The 18,437-nt window shown below is 38.6% G+C and overlaps 1 protein-coding gene across 3 annotated transcripts; it reads left to right on the top strand.

The window, feature by feature from the left end:
• The first annotated feature begins 1,472 nt into the window (after positions 1–1,472).
• On the top strand, positions 1,473–15,394 carry LOC108044424 (ichor). Of its 3 annotated transcripts, none has more exons than XM_017123437.2 (3): positions 1,473–2,235; positions 2,438–2,578; positions 11,549–15,394. In XM_017123437.2, the coding sequence occupies exon 3, from the start codon at positions 11,634–11,636 to the stop codon at positions 13,425–13,427; it is 1,794 nt and encodes a 597-aa protein (XP_016978926.2). In that variant the 5' UTR covers positions 1,473–2,235; positions 2,438–2,578; positions 11,549–11,633; the 3' UTR covers positions 13,428–15,394. The 3 variants fall into 3 exon arrangements, with proteins under 3 accessions (XP_016978926.2, XP_016978927.2, XP_016978925.2); XM_017123438.2 differs by having other exon boundaries at positions 2,415–2,578; XM_017123436.2 differs by lacking the exon at positions 2,438–2,578.
• Positions 15,395–18,437: the final 3,043 nt, after the last annotated feature.

Below are 18,437 nucleotides of genomic sequence, written 5' to 3'. Positions count from 1 at the left end.
GAAAAAAAAATCAGACACCACAAATACAGAGTGTGACTGTGGTCCAAAAGGGGGAAGCAGATGCGGCGGCAGATGAAAAACAAATCATGAGGCATAAACATGACCAACAATTCAGACGGATACGGCGGAGGCGACGGGGAAAGTACCCACAAGACCATCTCCGAAGTGACGCAGTTGCATTTGGTCAACACGGTGATGAGGCGGCTCTTGTTTATGCTAATGCCTGTGCCAGCCAACCCTGATACCAACTTCAGTATGGGATTGCCGTGGCTGAAGACCGAAGTTTTTAATACCCTTCCCAACTTTCAGTGGTGTACGTACAGACTTATGATAAAAAAATTAAATATATTTTGATTTCAATATCTTAAATATTAGGTAAATAATAGACTTATATTTTAAAGGATCTCAATATAATATATATACAGTAATATGGAGTGATATACTTCAACCCCAACATTTAATTTCTCTTAAATCGATATATATTCACATTTTTAACTAGCCAATTCCAAAATACACCGCCCGATCTCTAAAGGGATTTGTAAGCTCTATTGAATTATGACAATACCCATTGACAGGGAAGCGAATCAACAAAAAAATCACAACAACTACTGTTGTGGCAAAAAAGTCGTGAGCAAAAACACAAAAATTCACACAAAACACGGCAACCTGTGAGCGCTGCTCGGAGCTTTCATTTTCGAAGCGATACCGTTAACTGCACAGCGCCTGCAAATGAACAACAACAATATTAGCAGCGGCGGTAGTGTCAGCAATAACAACAATCGACCAAAACAACAACAATAGCAAGTGCCAAAGAGGAAATGCAACAACTACATACCATATATATATTTTCAGCACAAGCAACACGGCAACATGTTGCTGGCGGAACTGTGGGCCCCGGCAAACTGTAAATTGCTGGCAACATGTTTACAAGGCGGAATAACAGGAAAAAATGTTTAAATTTTTGTTAAGTAGGTCAAGTTGTATGCGACCGCGCGTGAGAGAGAGAGCAGGTAATAGCCAAGAAAAGAGGGAGAACAACTTCAAACAGGTATGATCATCATGCTAGAACTGAAAATAAATATAAACATTTTTAAATAAACCATATTTAATAAACAATTTTATATTATATTAAGTAATTTGTCGACATTTTCAGAAACAAAACAAAATAAAAAAAACTTAGCCCTGACTTTGATACATTGTACTTTAATACAAACACCATCAGACCACCTTTGTCGACTTTTCAGCAACATAAACAAACTTAGCCCTGACTTTGAACTGACTCGAACTGACCTCGACCACCTGCTGCAACATGTTGGCTCGATCGCCTCGAACATGTTGCGGGATACTGAGCGCTCTCCGGAGTTGGGTTTCGAACGTGATTTGTATCTTTGTATCTGCGCTGCTCGGATCGCTGCCGGCGCCGACGTCGACGTCGCCGTTGAACTTCTTGGCTCGGAAATTTCTTTTCGTGTTGCGCCTGCGCACAGTTGGCTTTCTATCGTTGACGTCTGCGGATTTGTGCGCACGTTTCTGCGTTTTTTCGATTCGCGGTTCGGTTCGATTTGATTGTGGACGTGGACTTATTCCTCCTCTTCGCACACACACACAAAATAAAATAAAAACACAGATACAGTGGCGAACATGTGAAGTGGCAATAATCGAAAGAGCAAGCAACAGAAATTAGAACAAGCCCACAGCAAAAATTCAAAAGAAAGAAAGAAAAAAAGAAGTGAACAAAAACGCAAAATTTTACTATGTTTAAAATGCGGCTAAAAAATTGTGAAAATGGTTGACAAAAAGTTAAAGAAATTGTCAAATACATTCCAAATCCAATTATTAAAATTCCCAACAAAGTGCTAAAAGTGAAGAAAAACAGTGCAATACAAAGGAAATACGCTTAACAAAAAGTTAAAATTCAAAACAAATACAAAACAAAATATCAAAAATAAATAAATATTATTACACATGCTAAATACTCCCAAAAAACGCTGTTGTAAATATTTAAACCAGGAAATCAGCTGCGTTGACCCATTGTACATACTGCAAAAAAAAACAAATAAAATCCAAGAATATTGGAAAGCAATCTAAATTAAACCACTATCCACTACGGAACTATCGTCCCAGATTAAAGGGTTGCAATTTATATCTATATCCCACATTTAATAAACAATCTACTCGAACTACTACCTGTTCATTTTTTTATGCATAGTTTTATGTCTTCCTCCCATTGTTTTTGTGAGTATACAAAAATATTATTATTTTATTTTTATCTTCCAAATTTTTACATTCGGTGATGGTTTTTATCTTGATCTTCCCTGGTGTTTGAACTATCATCTATTTGAAATCCTCTGCTTTAAATGTTTGGAAATCAAACAAGAATATCATCAATAATTATAATCGAAAACCTATTAAAGGATTTTTAAATTACAACCCCAAGGATTAAATATAAACTGAGCACGGATTATCGCTTACAATAACACAAACAGAAAACACCGAAAAAAAACTTCCAAAAGGCGTTGAAAATATTTTGAAAATTGTTTTCAAAATGTCAATTAGCTGAAGCTGCAATTTCGTAACAGTAAGTAATGAATGAATCTTCTTCCCCAAAAACCAAGCCGTAGCAAAATCAAACAAACCAAAATTCCTCAAGTCAACGGCCCCGCGAATAAGAAGAACATTCTCAATTCTGGCTTATAAACAAATCAGGCAAAAGTCATTGACCGAAATCGTTTCCGATATGTTCGTATATTACTCACCTGTTATGAAATACAAATAGACGGCCTATAGACAGGCAGGTGGATCAAGGAGGGGGGATGGGGTAAGGGGGACCGCCTGGAGGGCTCTACTTATGACAATTGTGAAATTCACATGCCACTAATGGGCAGTGACAAGGCATCCCGAGATGGATACAATGCTAATTAGAACTGGGAACGGAATTCGGTGCTAAGTTCACTGGGCGAGGTGAAGAAACTATTGCAAAAATATGTTCTCATTAGTCTAACTAGCAGTATATCTATTGTGTTCTCTAGCAGACCAAATTACAGACTACGGAACTGACACTATTCTATTTAATGTTCTTGTTAATGCGTAAAATTATACAATTTATTTACTTAACAATCAAAGTTATTTTATAGAGTTTTAATAATCACCTTAACAATAACCAAACTATGATCTCATTGTGTAAAATTTGGCCTCAAGGTTTAAGAACATCGATGCAAATATAATTTTATACATGGCACTTTTATTGTGTCTGGGTATTGATTTTATCTTAAATATTTATTTAGAGAAATCCAGAAAACTCCAGAGATTTCAATGATGTAGTGGTGATTACAAAAAGTATTTATATACCTGTTTTAAGTGATAAATAAAATATAAATACATTTACAAAAGCGCTGTTTTGATAGCACAATACTTCATAAGGCTAACCGAATATAGTTAAGCAAAACCTGATATTCAAAATAACGTTGCTGAAGATTTTATAAATGCACGATCCGTTAACAAAAAATGTTTTAAATTGTATACTCCTTCTCCAAGATTCCTCAAACCAACTTATTTAGTTGATCGGATTAATCACTCTTCTCGCATTTTAACTGGCTCTTCCCACATGACGTATGCGCAATGTGCAGCCGAAAATCAACAAGCTGTAAAAAATAATGATTCCAAGACAATTAAGCCTCTTTAGGCGACCCCAAAACGAACTTCCCCACTGCAGTCGGAAGTAAAAACTTGTGATTCTCCTCTCTTCTTTTTACAGCTAGCACTAAAATGTTTTTTATATTTTTGGTAAAAGGGAAGGAGAAGTTAAGAGGCGGTGGGGGGAGGGTTGCTACTGTTGCCAAGCCGTTGGATGGGCTAATAATAAATCATAAAACCGTTTGTTTGTCTGACAAAAATGGTCTAAAATACAACAACAATCGGCTGGTAAGAACGGAATGGCAATAGCAGCCAAAAAAAAATTTTAAAACTTCACCAACAAAGGCAACAACAACAGCAGCGGCTGTTTCTACCGTTAGATGACGCAAAATTACGCTTACTCATTCAGCGAGCGGCAGTTCCCCAAAAACAAAGCAATGCGGGAGAGATAGAGCTACACTTCGAAAAATATTGTGGAAAAAATCCAATTAGTATAACAATATTAAAGCTTTTGTTTATTTTTGATCAATTCAATTAATAATTTAATACTGTTTTGTATAAACAAATCATATTTTTAATATATCAGTTTTATTGTTCATGAACCTATTACTTTTTATATAATAATCGGAATTTTGTATCAAGATTTAATAATTTACAATTTATTTTTATACATTGCTTCTGTAATACCTTATAAGTTACTTAGGGAGTTAATTATTTCCTTTAAATTTTAACTGTAACACTTCAGAGATTGTACCTACATTTTTTTTTAGTGTATGTTTGAAATAGGCCCAACAGCAACATCAAGAGCAACACCAACTCTTTCAGCTGTCTGGCAGCGTCAATGAGCGTAACCAATTCGCTGAGCATTAAGTTGCATTTTGGGTTAAAGATTTTCGTTGCTGTTTCCATATCTTTCTCTCACAATTTCTGATTTTCTTCTTTCGTTTTTAATTGAATTTCAAAATTGAGCTCCCAATCGACTCCGATTCGATCTTTAATTAAGAGGTGTGCTGGGCGAACTAAGGAGGTTTCTTCCCGTGAAGACCGAAAATGAGGAGGCGAGCATAACATATCAATTACAAGAGATGAAATAAAATTATGTTCTTGAGCTTGGTTTAACCATGAGCTTTCAGATAATTACGGCATTGAATTAATTTGATGCACTAATTCGGGAAATGGGAATTTTCAGCTGGAACTAAAGTTTTATTTGAGCTTAGCTTGATCATTGTTTTGATTGTTATATGTTAGGTTGAATTGAACTTTAATGTATCATTAAAACTAATCAATAAATGTATTAACTACATATCGTCATCTGAAGATAATAAAGATAAAGAATATTTCATTAAATCCACTTGCAAACTCTATTTAAATTTTACATTTTTGGTTGACATTAAATCTAGATATTACTAAGCAAATTAGAAACATTTGTAATAGATTAATCAAATGTTAAAAAAAACCCAGAAAAGTCCCCTTGAGTCGGCAAAGGTTTCGAGGCTTAAACTGCCCAATCAACTTCAGTCATTAGCTGATCATTACCTAAGAACCGAAGATGATCAAATAATTTGGCAAATATATATGTATGAATTCAGAAATATTTTTAACCCGCTAACTGCTAAGGAGTCTCCCTCGTCCAAAACTTTTATGTTTAATTTGCACATTTAGCTGCACAACAAAAGGAATACAACTACAAATGGGATAAACTACGCAAATATTATTCACAAAGGCAGCGGAGAGAAAAAAGTTCGCTGACCTGGGCAATGCTTTTTGGGACTTGCCAGACATGTTGTCATTGTGGTTGTTGTTATGGTTGCCTTTTTGCTGCTCTCCGATGACCACAACAAACCCACGAAAAAATAATAATAATAGAGTCTCGACACGCACACAACCACACGCTGGACAGCATTTAAATAACAACAAAAAACTAGCTGGAAAAAAAGCGACTAAAAATAGTTAAGCATCATAAAAAAATACACAAAAATTTGCATAGTTGTTGCTGGGCCTCCAGGGAGTGAATACGCTGTGTGGAGGGTCCGTCCAGTACATCTCTGTTTTTTTTTTCTCTCGTATACAGCCTCGGTCATAAAAGTATCGCCAAGCCTTCCTGCGGGGCTCTCAGACCGGCCTTATCGCCAACTTGTCATCTGGCTTGTTGGACACATGTTGGCCACAAAAAGGGAGTGGAGGCCGTGGAAGCTAACGGCGGTTGTAGTTCCCGACGACCAGAGACCGGGGATCGGGGTTCGGGGAACCGGAGTTATGTCGAGGCGAGTCAAGTGCCGACCAGAGCAAATTGCTCTGCCAGAAGTTCATTCATGGCCTAAACAAACAGCAGACGATAAAACCGAGCTGCCCAAAACATCAAGAGTTTAAAAAATGATTAAACAGATGTGGGGAGACCAAGATACATGCATATATAGAGTGAGGGTAAAGAAGTTAGGAAAAGAATAACCTGTTTAGTTCTTTAATTTTATCGCAAATTATTTAAATTTATATTTTGAATTCTGACTGAAGAAAAAGGTAAAGTAAAAAACCAGTTTAAAAAAACTAAGTTTGTCAGTATTGAAAATTAATATAGAAAAGATAAACTGGTTCTGAAAGTTATGTGGGGCAAAACCACACCAACTATTCCTCATTTTCATCATCATAGATAGACTAGTTAATTTAAAACCTAATTTACACCTCGAACAACATAATTCATGTGCATCAGATTGATGACTATAGCCAACTGATTTGATTTACAGCAGGCAACTCCACGCCCACCTATCTGCCAAAGATTACTTGACCATGTTTTTGAAATTTACACTTAGCAAACTAATTATAAAGAAAAATGTATATTAAATAATTTACTAGGAATTTTATAATTAAAACTTAAACTAACATGGGAAATTAGTTTTATATTTTACAATATAAAATACATTTTTATTACAAGAACGCTAAAGCCAGATACTTAAAAAAAGCTTCAACATTTCTTTCCGTTCCCACTTGAGAAAACAAGATTTTGATAGCGTGTGTAGCGAAGGCTGCGCCTATTTGTTGACCAGTCTGCAGATGGGCTTGGCTCCCCGTCTGTCTTTGGGTTAGTTAGTCATTCCGGAGGGGTCCAATCCAGGAGGGGCCTGCCACAATTCACACAGCTCCGCCGTCCACTATCCTCCATCCACCATCCAGCACACGTGCCACATGTGCGGTCAAGTGCGCAACTGCCAAGGAGATGAAGAACTGGAACCAAGAGCACAGAATCAAGAACTATGAGCCAAGCACGTTTCCCACCGCTGCCTTAGCAGTCAGTTTCCCAGTTTTCAGTTTCCAGTTTCCCAGTCCGCCGAGTTCTCAGTATCTGAATACCCTAGCGGAGATAAATTTTTAATTTATCTGTACTTTAATTTGAGTTTAAACATTGATAATTCAGCGTTCTTTAACTTTTTTGCTTTCAATATTATTTTTATCATTCACTCTTGTAGGTAAAACTTGTTTATAATATATTTATTTGTGTAACTAATGATTTAAAAAGTCTAAATATAAGAAAACTAAAAGAAATATTAGACATTTTTCTAACATTTCAAAGTCGGTCAGTTATAAGGAATATAGAAACAAATCCCAGAATAAAACCCCAGTTTCTTTGATAACCCAGACAGGCACTCTCAATAGCTTTTAAATCGGCTTATATTCGGCTTGAAGAAAAGCACCCAAGAGTATAGAAACTGCGGACTAGCCAACCGAAGTCTTTCGTTTCTCGACTCGTTCGTTTTTCACTGCCAACAATTTGTTGCATCCACATCCGAGTGGGCCAAGATAGATGGGACAGGGGGTGGGCGGTGCGGTGCAACCTCACAGCATCGCAAACCTTCAATGACTGATGGTGACCTCAATGCAAGCCACACGTTTCCGAGGCTTTTTTTCGGCTTCTCGGTCTTGGTCAAAGTTTTTTTTTCTACAATGGAAGCTGGTACGTGCGGTTTTTGTTTTTTTTGTTGTCTTCTTGCGGTTGTAAATTTTGCAATCAAATAATTTTTCATTCGCTTTTTCCAGCGATCCGCCCTCCACAGCATCCCCGCGGAAAACACCAATGCCGACCTGATTTTTCTTTTCATTTTCGGGTCCGTGAGGAGGCGGGTGGAAAGTGTTTGCAGCTTGACTTTGGCCAAAACGTTTTGACCTTTGCCGCCGCATCGTGTTCGAACATTTAAACGGAAGTTGATTGCCGCCAAAGGTTAAGACCAATTTCCGTTCGAGTTTTCTAGGAAACGTTAAGAACTCAATTTCCATCTGATCAGCAGCTGTTGTTTCGTTTCGTGTTGTTGATGCGGTTTAGAGTTCATTTCGCTGGTCAATTGCTCGGGTCAGACATTTAGTTGCCTGTTAGATGGTTAAGTAAGTTATTTTTTTGTCTTCGACCTGAGATAGTTGGTCGATCAATTGTCCAGTAAAATTCTCGACAGATTGTGAAGGGATTAAGCAGGGTTATCTGTGGAATCACCATGACATATTGGATTAAGAGATCGTTAAGCTAATGGAAGATAGCTTCATAATTGGTTCTGTATAAGGAAACGGGCTTTCTTCATTTGAAAAAAGCTTTTCTTTATATTGTGCTGCTCAATTTGTAAGCAACCCAGATTATATGAAGTTCGTGTCTTGAATCATTTGTTTAGCAAAAGATTAAAAAGTATTTAGTGCATGCTGGTAATAAATTAATAACTGTATTGGCATTAGAAGAAAAGATGTAAGGCCCCAATTAAACAATTAATGTTGAAGTGGATTCTTAACAAGGTTTATTGAATAATTGTTTAATAAGTGTTTCTGAACTTTTAATTAAATTATTTAGGTACAATCTTTGAATTAGTTCCCACTAATAATTGAACTATAACCCAAAATCTAACCCCCACATTATCAACACATTAAACCCAAAAAAAACCAACAGAGAGGTCATAAAATCACTCGCCTGTCAAAAATTCGCACTAATTCGTTCGGAATAACCGTTAAAGGTTTTCAGCCCGGTTGACTGACATAGCTGTAATTATAATGCCCCCACAGCCGATCTCTGTCGGCTGACATTGTCCATTGTGGGCTCTTCTGACCATTTACAAGCTTAAACTACAATAGAGGCCCATTGTGCGGCGCGCCCCCGCAAATCGTGTGATAGTGTGAGTTCAGGTGTGCTTTTAAGTATCGGTGTGTAAGTGTGTGTGGGACGGTGGGCATTCAAATGCAAACGGAGCACCGGACCACCGTTACAATGTGGCTCATTAAAAGCAAAATGCTCATGTAGCAGCAACAATAAAACGCCAGCCAAACAAAAATGTGTAAAATCTGACGCGCAGTCAAACAATAACAATAGGAGACTCAGATTCAGATACAGAATACGGCAACTGAATCGGAATTGGAATGAGAATGAGTGGCGTTTTTGTTTGCCATAAAATATTTCACGCCAATTTCAATTCCCAAAGTGTTCTGTAAAGGCAGCATCGAATGGTCACTCACGCTTATGGCGCCCCCAAAGTACACTCAGGAATAAATTATTTGCAGGGATAATATTTTTATTTTAATTTAAATGCATAATTAAATATTGTTCTTTTTATATCGATTGATATCAGTTTCTCTTCAGATAGCCCTAATCATCAGCGTTATTATCGCAAACTTATTATTCGTTCGAAGGGACTTCCACCACTGCGCAGCTAGAACCCTCTGGGAATTATAGCGTAATTTTAAAGTTGGAGAAGTATTAGAAGTCCAGAAACTGAAAAAATACATTTTTAAGGAAATAATCTAGATCTCGATTTTAATCACTATAATAACTCATTTAAATTTCAGGTTTAGGTATAAAGTCGTCATTTTTGTTTTCCCTTGGTGTACTGGTTTGCAATCTGAAATTCACAAAATCAAAGGCGACCCTGAAACAACTACAAAAATCCCCCGAAACTGTGCCAACAAAAAAGTTGGTAATGAGAATGAGCATGAGCATCCAAAAACTCCACAATTACAATGGCAGAGCGAGAGAGGGAGATCCAAAGAGAGAGAGAGAGACACACAAAAGCCGGGCTTCGTGCGATTGGAGGCTTCGGGTTTTAGCCGATCGCGGAAGTATGTCAGCAGGTCTCTCGACGTCTCTTGGTTAACGGTAGTTTTCTGCCACAGCCTCAGTCGCTGCTCTGCCGATCCTCTGCCGCCACGCTTAGCTGCTTCTGCTTAACTGGCTTGACGCTGACGCCAACGTCGACGACAGAGCCGCTTCTTCTTCTTCTTTCCGCATGCTAGCTGAACTGGCAACATGTTGCTGGAAATCCGGCAATATGGGGCTATAAATGTTGCCAACGACAGACAACCTGTTGAAAGCGAAATTTTCTCTTTGCAGCTGGACAGTGTCTAGCTTTGATTTCTGCCCCTTCTTCGCCTTCGTCTTCTTCTTGCTGGCCAAGCCTCGAAATCAAGTTAACTGTTTATGCACAAAAGGCAGAGAAAGAGAGAGACAGAGGGAAAAAGAAAGAGGGGGTGTTGCTTTACCGTTTCTTTCATTTCATTTCATTCCATTTCGTTTTGTGTTCCAACTAGTTAACCAAATGAACTTATACACTAAGCAAAAAAAAATGTTTAAATATAGAATGACATTGATTAAAACAATAAAGATTAAATAAATAATTTACTAAGAAATTAATAAGAATTACATAAAAAAAAGTGAAAAGTCTCTTAAATACTTTAACTACTATTCAAAAACTAGAAATTTTGGGTTCAAAATAAACTTTAACAAACTATGTATTCGAAATTACAAAAGCTTGAAATGAATTTTCTAATTATTGTAATTTTTTTCAGTGTGTATAATTGTTAGTGTTTAGTGTGGGAAGACATTGCTTCTTCTTCACGTAGTTTTTGGGACTACACCTGTGTGTTTTTGTTGGGCTTTCATTGTCGCTTTTTTATATGATGTGGCTTTGGTGAAGAACTTCCACTTGGGTTCCAATCAAGCGTGCACCATCGAAATACAAATATCGAATACGATCACACATTCGTAGCCAAATGCGCTCTCTTTCCCACTTGTTGTACCCCTCTCACTCTATTGCCACCAATTTATATGCTAATTTAACTGATTATTAATGTTTTGACCCAAATACCGGTTGGAAATTATTATTGGCCGATTCTGGTATCGATTTTAGTTTCTTCTTCGTTTTCCTATGCATCTCATGCCGCTGCTTCTTCTTGTTTACGGACATTAAGGCTTATCGAATGTCTTAACTTAATCTCTTTCGTTTGGGCCAAAAAGGGGAGTGGGGAAGCCCCGTGGAAAAATATATTTCTGGTCAACGGGCGGGCCGAAGTTTGGTTTAATATTTTCATATTAAAGAATCATTAGTGAGGGCTATCAGTGGGTCGGGATCGATGTGTCAGGTTGTCAGCAAGTGCAGGAAGAATCGGAGGGGAGGGGAGGGGAAGAACCTGATATTAATTATATGGAGGTGGGGTCATCTCAGCGGAAGGCTAGTGTAAGCTTAATTGTGATCTAAGATTATTCTTTGGCTCAGAGATCTTAAGGAACTTGAAAGATGGTGTATCTTGGTGATTTAGCTTAATTTTGATGAATGAAGTTGTATTTTAAATGGGACTTGGAGAATTTTTTAGGTTTTTATGAACCTGTTCATATATGATAAATATATTCACTATAGTTGGGTTTCTTCTAGGAACAATATATACTAGTATAGAGTGTTTAAATGAAAAGATTTTTAATACTTTCTTATTATTGTAGAAAATTGTAATTGCCAATTTAAGTCTGACTATTATACATGTTTTTAAAAGCTATTTGTAACACTTTGTAATGATTTGCATGCCGTGTTGGCCAGCTTTTTCTAACAATTTTAATCAATAGATCCACTAATCCACATACCTTACAAAATTTAATGATCCCATTTCCCATCTGCACTCTTTCCAGCTGAAACTTGGTCCTTGGATAGCGTCGGATCTGTTAACCCACGGATCGCCGGAAGATTCGCCTCGATCGCCTGGGTCCACTGACAATGAAGTTTTGCAGCATGAACGGCCCAAGTGAATCGGAAGTTGAGAGCCTGCTGATGAGTCCTTGCTGGGGACCTCCCCAGACCTCCGCCCAGGATCAGTACCTGCTCGATGGGCACAAGCTGCTGCTGGAGCACGATCTGGATTCGCTGCCCAGCGATGCGGATCAGAAGAACTCGCTGGATGTCCTGGACAATCTGCTGCTGAACGGATCGTCCCTGAATGCCCTGTCCGACCTGAAACCCCTACCGCCCTTCACCGGCTACACGGGTCACCTGTCCATCAATGGGATCTCCGGCCACCACTACCATGCCATTGCCCAAAGGCTGCCGGATGAGAGCAACAACAACTACATGCAGAGTGCCTACCACGCCCAGAACCAATCGAATCCCACGCAATCGAACGGGGGCAGCAATAGCAACTCGAACTCCAATGAGCACAACATAGTCTCCTCCTCCACCTGCTTACCCGAAAGTGTTCTCAGTGGGAGTGGCGGAGGGGGGGGCACGGGAGGTGGAGGAGGAGGAGGTGGCAACGATGCCTGCCTGGCGGACGTGAAGCTCTTCGCCGATAGTCAACTAGATTCTAAGCTTTACTCCGTGGCCGACAGCTGTGTGATGAATGGCTCTTCCGGCTCCTCAGCGAATGGCAATGGAGCCGGTCCCAGCATAGCCACACTGACGCCCATCGACCAGGTGGCCGACTCCCTGCACAACTCGGGTGTTCGCATCTACAAGGACCTGACGGAGTATGTGGACATGAACTCCATAGATGACATTGCCGCCATTATTGGTTCCGCCATTGCGGACACCACGGTGCCCAATCAACTGGACAAGGACGACAACAACGACACGCGGGACAGCTGGATGGATCTGGATGCGTGGATCGATGGCAACTGCATACAGCAGGAGTCGGCCAAGGTGCTGGTATCGCAGCAGGATTCCCTGGGGGACTTTATGCTGCCGCACAGTCCGCTGCCCATGCATGCCAGTAGTTCCACGCTCCAGAGTTTACTGAGCCACGGCTACATGCCGCTGCTGCAGAACCGCCTGCAGAATGGTCCACCGAATGGTAACTCATCTGGAGGAGGAGGAGGAGCGAATCCCGGATCGGGGATCAAGGGGGATCCCCAGGCGCCCACATCTACCTCGTATTGCAACGAACTGGCGGCGGCCACCAGCAGCAGTTGCAGTCCACCCGGTTCGGTGGTCAGCACCACCGACAATCCCAACGGCCTGATGATCAATCCGCGGTACCTGAGCAATCCGACCAACAATCAGGCTACGGGGAATCCCCATCAGCACGGTGGCTATGCCATGCAGAATTCGGGCCTTTCCCTCAAGGACAATGGCCTGTGTTCGCCGGATCTCCTGGGCAACTATCCGCATACGACGACGGCCAGCACGACGGGTTCGGAGCTGCGAACCGGGGCGCCCAAGGCCAAGAGATCCCGATCCCAGAAGAAGTCCAACCAGCAGCAGCAGCAACAGCAGCAACAGCAACAACAACAGCAGCAGGGGGAGGGCGGGGGAGCACCCAACACGCCCCAAATGAGCGCCATTTCACCCTCCGGTTTCAGCGCCAGCGATCTGAGCGGACTGCTCGGAAAGGAGAAGCCCGTCCATCGGTGCAGCATCTGCAATCGGGGATTCCTCAACAAGTCCAACATCAAGGTGCATCTGCGCACCCACACCGGCGAAAAACCCTTCCGCTGCGACGTCTGCGCCAAGGCCTTTCGCCAGAAGGCGCACCTGCTCAAACATCAACAGATACACAAGAGAATTGGGCGTGACTGACGCTCCTCCACGAGCTTTATGTTATAGCCGAACAACCAGTAGCATCTAACAGGGAGGGCTTCCATTCCCAGCACAGAAAAATAGGATCATTTACATAGGATTCCTTAGACAATTTGGTTAAATCGGAATTTGTCAAATATCTTCCTTCCAAAAAAGACTGTTTAGTTTCTTGGAAAGTGGAATTTATTCTTACCGAATTCACCAAATTTGTAAACTTAGAAACAAATTAAAACTTCAAATTTATATCACATCAATGTGTAATATCTATTAAAAAGATATGACACCAATTGTCAATTCTAAAAATCTCTTGAAAATATGTCCAAATGGGCAGCTTTTCAAGTGCTTTCAAATCACTAGAAGCTTTAAATTTTGATTTAAAATCAATTACTAAATTTTGCAAGGATTTATATTTTATTTGATTTGTTCAAGTTTTGGATGTCATGTAACTATCATCTGATATTTTTCTGTGAGGGATTATTCCCGCCTCAATTTTGAGTCCATTATTGGACCCTTTATTGCCTGGTGGATGGATTCTCCCTGTTTTCTCTGTGTGCGTGTGTGCCAGTGCTCGGCCAGAATAATGTCTGAGTATCGTCCAGAACTCGGAGATTGTCCAGTCTATATATCCACTATATATATAGGAAAATGCTTAATAGGTCACGCAGTGGCATACACACACTTTTTGATATTCGTTGTTGTTGGTTGCTTTTGATCTCTTCGTTTATTCGTAAATAGTAAAAAAAAAAGGATTAGAAAAAAGTTAAATAGTGGAAATATTTTGAGATTTTAAGAAGAACTTTAAAGTTCCTTGAAAATCAAGAACAAAAAGATTATCTGAAAAATTAAAAAACTTTTAACATCTCTTAGATTTATTTTGTTTTGCCCGTTTTCGTTAGAAATTTTTTTTTTTTAAGAACATTTTTGATTTTAAAAGACAAGAAAATGTTAGTTCACTTTTGACAGGTTAAATTAACATCAACCTACTACCTCCAATCAGAAAATAAAATGTTGAGAAGCTTTATCACACCAGATTTGTAGCCTCAGAAATAGCGAAAATCCAAAGAGACCACAAGCAATGTAAGAACAACGAAGCGTCCAATTGTCATTCTGCAACTGTTGTTCTGTTTTGATGCAGGGTCGCGGGCTTCGAGCAGCCAAGGTCCTGGCACAGGTAAATCGTATCTAATAACAATCTAGACAATAATACCAATTAAGGAGGGGGAATGAGCGGAAGGTGTATAAAGTTCTGAATGTTGTCTGTACCTCATCATGTTGAAAACTGAAAAAGTGACGCATACAAATTACATTTTAAATTAACACTAATCAAGCAAAAGCAATAACAATTTTAAATTAATTACTTTTAAAATGTACAAACCAATGGAAAAGCGTTATTTTTAAAAATGTTTAGATGTAAGAATTTGTAGCGGGCTTGGCAAAATATTATTCATAATAATCAATTTGCAAAACATGAAACGTTGAAGAAGATAAATCTAAACCGAAATCGATGGAAATGATGAAAATCGTTTAGCAAAGTACTCAAGTAATAAACTCGATTTAATTTAGCCAATATCGTAAAGCGTTGTTAATTTGTTTTTTAAAAAGTTTGTTGCTAAAGTTTTAACGTTAATCTTAACCTTAAATTATGTTCAATATACCCGAAATTATTTATCTTTAATCATTGGACACACTCAGCACCCGAAAAAAAACCAACAATTAAATAAACCATAAAATAGTTTAATTCTAATTTAAACGTATGTGTAATTTCTATAAACAAAAGACAATATTAATTGTGTTATTTTAGTTATCGTGCAATTTTATTTATTTTTACAAAAGCAAACTTGAATTTTGTTCAACACATTTCGATTTGTAAATATTTATTTCGTAACTGTAATGCCTAATATTTAATTAATTATATTTAAATAAATTCAAATGTCATTCAAAATGTGCAAAACAAACTAAGCCTACAACTGCCCATGTTGTTTTAATACATTTATAATTTTTGGGATTTCCCTGGACCACATGTCGTATGCGTGATGGGTGGAAATTTCGGTTTTAGATCGAATCTTAAAGGTAAGTGGTTGACATTTGGGTGTTGCCCCATTGCATATGCCTCACACGCCCCGTGGACCCGCTTTTTAAGGTCCCATTAGCAACCTGACGGCGTAGCATTGAGGCACGTTCGACTACAAAAATAAAAGAAATAAAAATAAAATGGAGTAGCAGCCACAAAAATATGCGAGCCAAGTCAAGTTGCGACCAAGAAACCAAACCAAACCAAACCGAACCAGCCAGTCGGGCAGAATCATTATATTGACCACAAAGAAAGCCAGGCGGAGAAGAAAGAGCCAAAGAAAGACCGAAGAAGCGAGGCCCACACAGTTGTAGGGGATATGTACCTCACAGATACGAGTACGGCTACGACTACAGAAAAAGATACAGATACAGAGACGGAGACGGAGACGGAGATGGAGAATGTCATGCATACTGTGCCACTGACCCAATTTCCAGACTCGTTTCCACACAGAACCGCAGCGGATTTGAAATGTTAAGATACTAAGATACTTTGCTCTTTCACCGCAGCGCCCGTCTGGAGGTAGACACCGATACACGAGCACACCTATATATACTATATCTGTATATATATTTTTATATGTGTAGATGTATATGCGAAGTGGGGTCTCCAGTTCGCATCCGCATTTCTATGCCGCCGACTCGGAGGAGAGACCTCATCTGCTGGCGCGCCTGCTTCTTGATGTATCTGTAACTCGTTTCTGTATCTTGCGCCTTGTATCTGTGGCACTTAAATTTATGCAACATCATGGCTGCTGTTGCTGTTGTTGCCGCTGTTTCTGCTGCTCTTTCTGTGGCTTCGTTTTGTTCTAATCAAACTGTGCTACGTGTTGCGACGCGTCGCCTGTCATGGGTTAAGCTTTTGTTATACTCACCCAACCGCACTGGGAAAAAAATGTCACCAAAAGGTTTTTATATATTTAGCAGATATAATTGTATTAATACGTTAAAATAATAGTTTTTAAATCATTGAAAGGAGTAAAAAGACAAAGAGCAATAAAAACTAATGATGTTTATTAAATTTTATAAGAATTAATAGTGTTATTATTATGGATTGAATAACTGAAAGTTGCATATAATTTGTAAGTTACCTATTCTAATAAAAATCACTTAAAAATTGTACAAACAAACACGAATAAATTCTAATAAAACTTCACGTTATTTTAAATCTTAATAACTCTCTATTTTCCCTATATATTTATTTAATATAACTCACAATAATATTTTAAATTATAATGATATAACCTTTTTTTCTCCGCGTTTACATTCAAGTCATTAACTTAGCAATTTTGGCAAAAGAGAACTTAATGATGTAATTTGAAATGCATTAGAAACGTAAAAACAAACTTCTGCCGAATTTCTTTTATCTGGTTTCTTCTCCATTTTTAATTAAAGTTTATGTCAATTAAAAGTAATTTTCCACTCTCTCATCTTTTAGTTTTCGGCCACTTAATTGCATCCAGCTAACAATGTGGCTAAGCATGACCCAGATCAAGGTGTCGGCGTAGATAATATGAATGATGGGGGAATCCTAAGATTGAAGTGGCCAAGATTGAGATGCCTAAGCAGGCATTTAGGTTGGTTTAAGCAGCATTAAAGTGAAATATAGCCAAAGGTGAAGAGGAAAAAAAATACTTCACAGAAGTATTATGTAGCTCAATAGATTTAAATAAAACGAAAAAGAAAAATTACTAGAGAAACTTAACCTAAAATATATCATATTAGTTTTTAATATTTTAATGGAAAGGCTAATGTTAAGTCATTTATAAAAGATTAAGGATAATGTGAAATGCAGGCAATACAGCTCTTTATGCGATTACATCCTTATAAATTCGACACGAATGGTCTAGTAAATGGGCAGCCAGTTTCCTTTCGACCTTTCCCTGTCTGCGGAGACCAGTTTTCGGAATTTTAGACTGCAATTTGCTTCAGTTTATTTTTGGCACATGCAGTACTTCCCCTCGAACTCTCCAGTTCCTTTGCTGATTCACTCCCCGATTTGATAGACAACCGAAACTAGCTAATCTTTCTATACTCTTTCAGAGGATATGATTATTTTGTGATTAACAAATAATTCGTGTGATTAAATGTTTTCCCTAAATTACCAGAATATAAATAGCATTGCCAAAGCAATTATAATAAACGTAATATTAATTATACGCATACAAAATAAGGAACACAAAATATTTATATGTACTTTCAGATACATTTAAGATTTATAGTAGAAGTTAACACGAACCAAAAATTAAGATATATAGTGTACACGAATTAAAGACATCTAGAGATAAAACATGAAGGCGTTATTATTATTATGGTATTTCTTTCGATGGTTTTTTAGCTCATATTGTATCTATTAACAAGTTGGGTGACTCATGGGATAATGTTGTTACTATGGGAAGGGTATACTTTATATCTGGCTTTGTTTTTTGTGCAAAATAGCAAATCGGGCGTCGGTTGCTCGGACGGTCGTGTCGTGTCGCCGTCGCATATTCATATTGTCCAGCAGTTGCAAGTTGCTAGTTGCTATTGCCGATGTTGCTGCTGTTGATGTTGCTGTTGCTATTGGTGTTGTTGCTGCTGCTGCTGCCTTGCTGTTTTGTGCTGTGGCGCAGTTAAAGACACAATGACCTTGGGTGAAAGTTGCTCTCCATTTCTATTTTGTGTGTGTATTGTTGTTTATTTTTTTTTGTGGCCCATTCACTGGGGTTGTTGCTGTTGCTATTGCCTCTGCCATGCCATTTTGTACACACATATATTGTTATTTTTAACGATTTTGCCTTATTTGCTCTTGTCGCCCCGACTTCTTCCCTTTTTGTTTACGGCCATGGTTTGGGTGTGCTTGAGATTATTTGTTTGGCTTGTGTTTTTCCCCCCTCATTGTTGCTGTTAGTTTTGATTACTTTTGCTCTTGATTGAGACTTTGATTGATGCAAGAGTGGG

Source organism: Drosophila rhopaloa, unplaced genomic scaffold, assembly GCF_018152115.1.
Source record: "Drosophila rhopaloa isolate 14029-0021.01 unplaced genomic scaffold, ASM1815211v1 contig_167, whole genome shotgun sequence".
Lineage (NCBI taxonomy): Eukaryota > Metazoa > Arthropoda > Insecta > Diptera > Drosophilidae > Drosophila > Drosophila rhopaloa.
This window is presented reverse-complemented; position numbering and strand designations above follow the sequence as displayed.

Excerpts from the sequence above, each read along its gene's own strand:
- LOC108044424 (XM_017123436.2), top strand. The coding sequence starts at position 11,634 with ATGAAGTTTTGCAGCATGAACGGCCCAAGTGAATCGGAAGTTGAGAGC.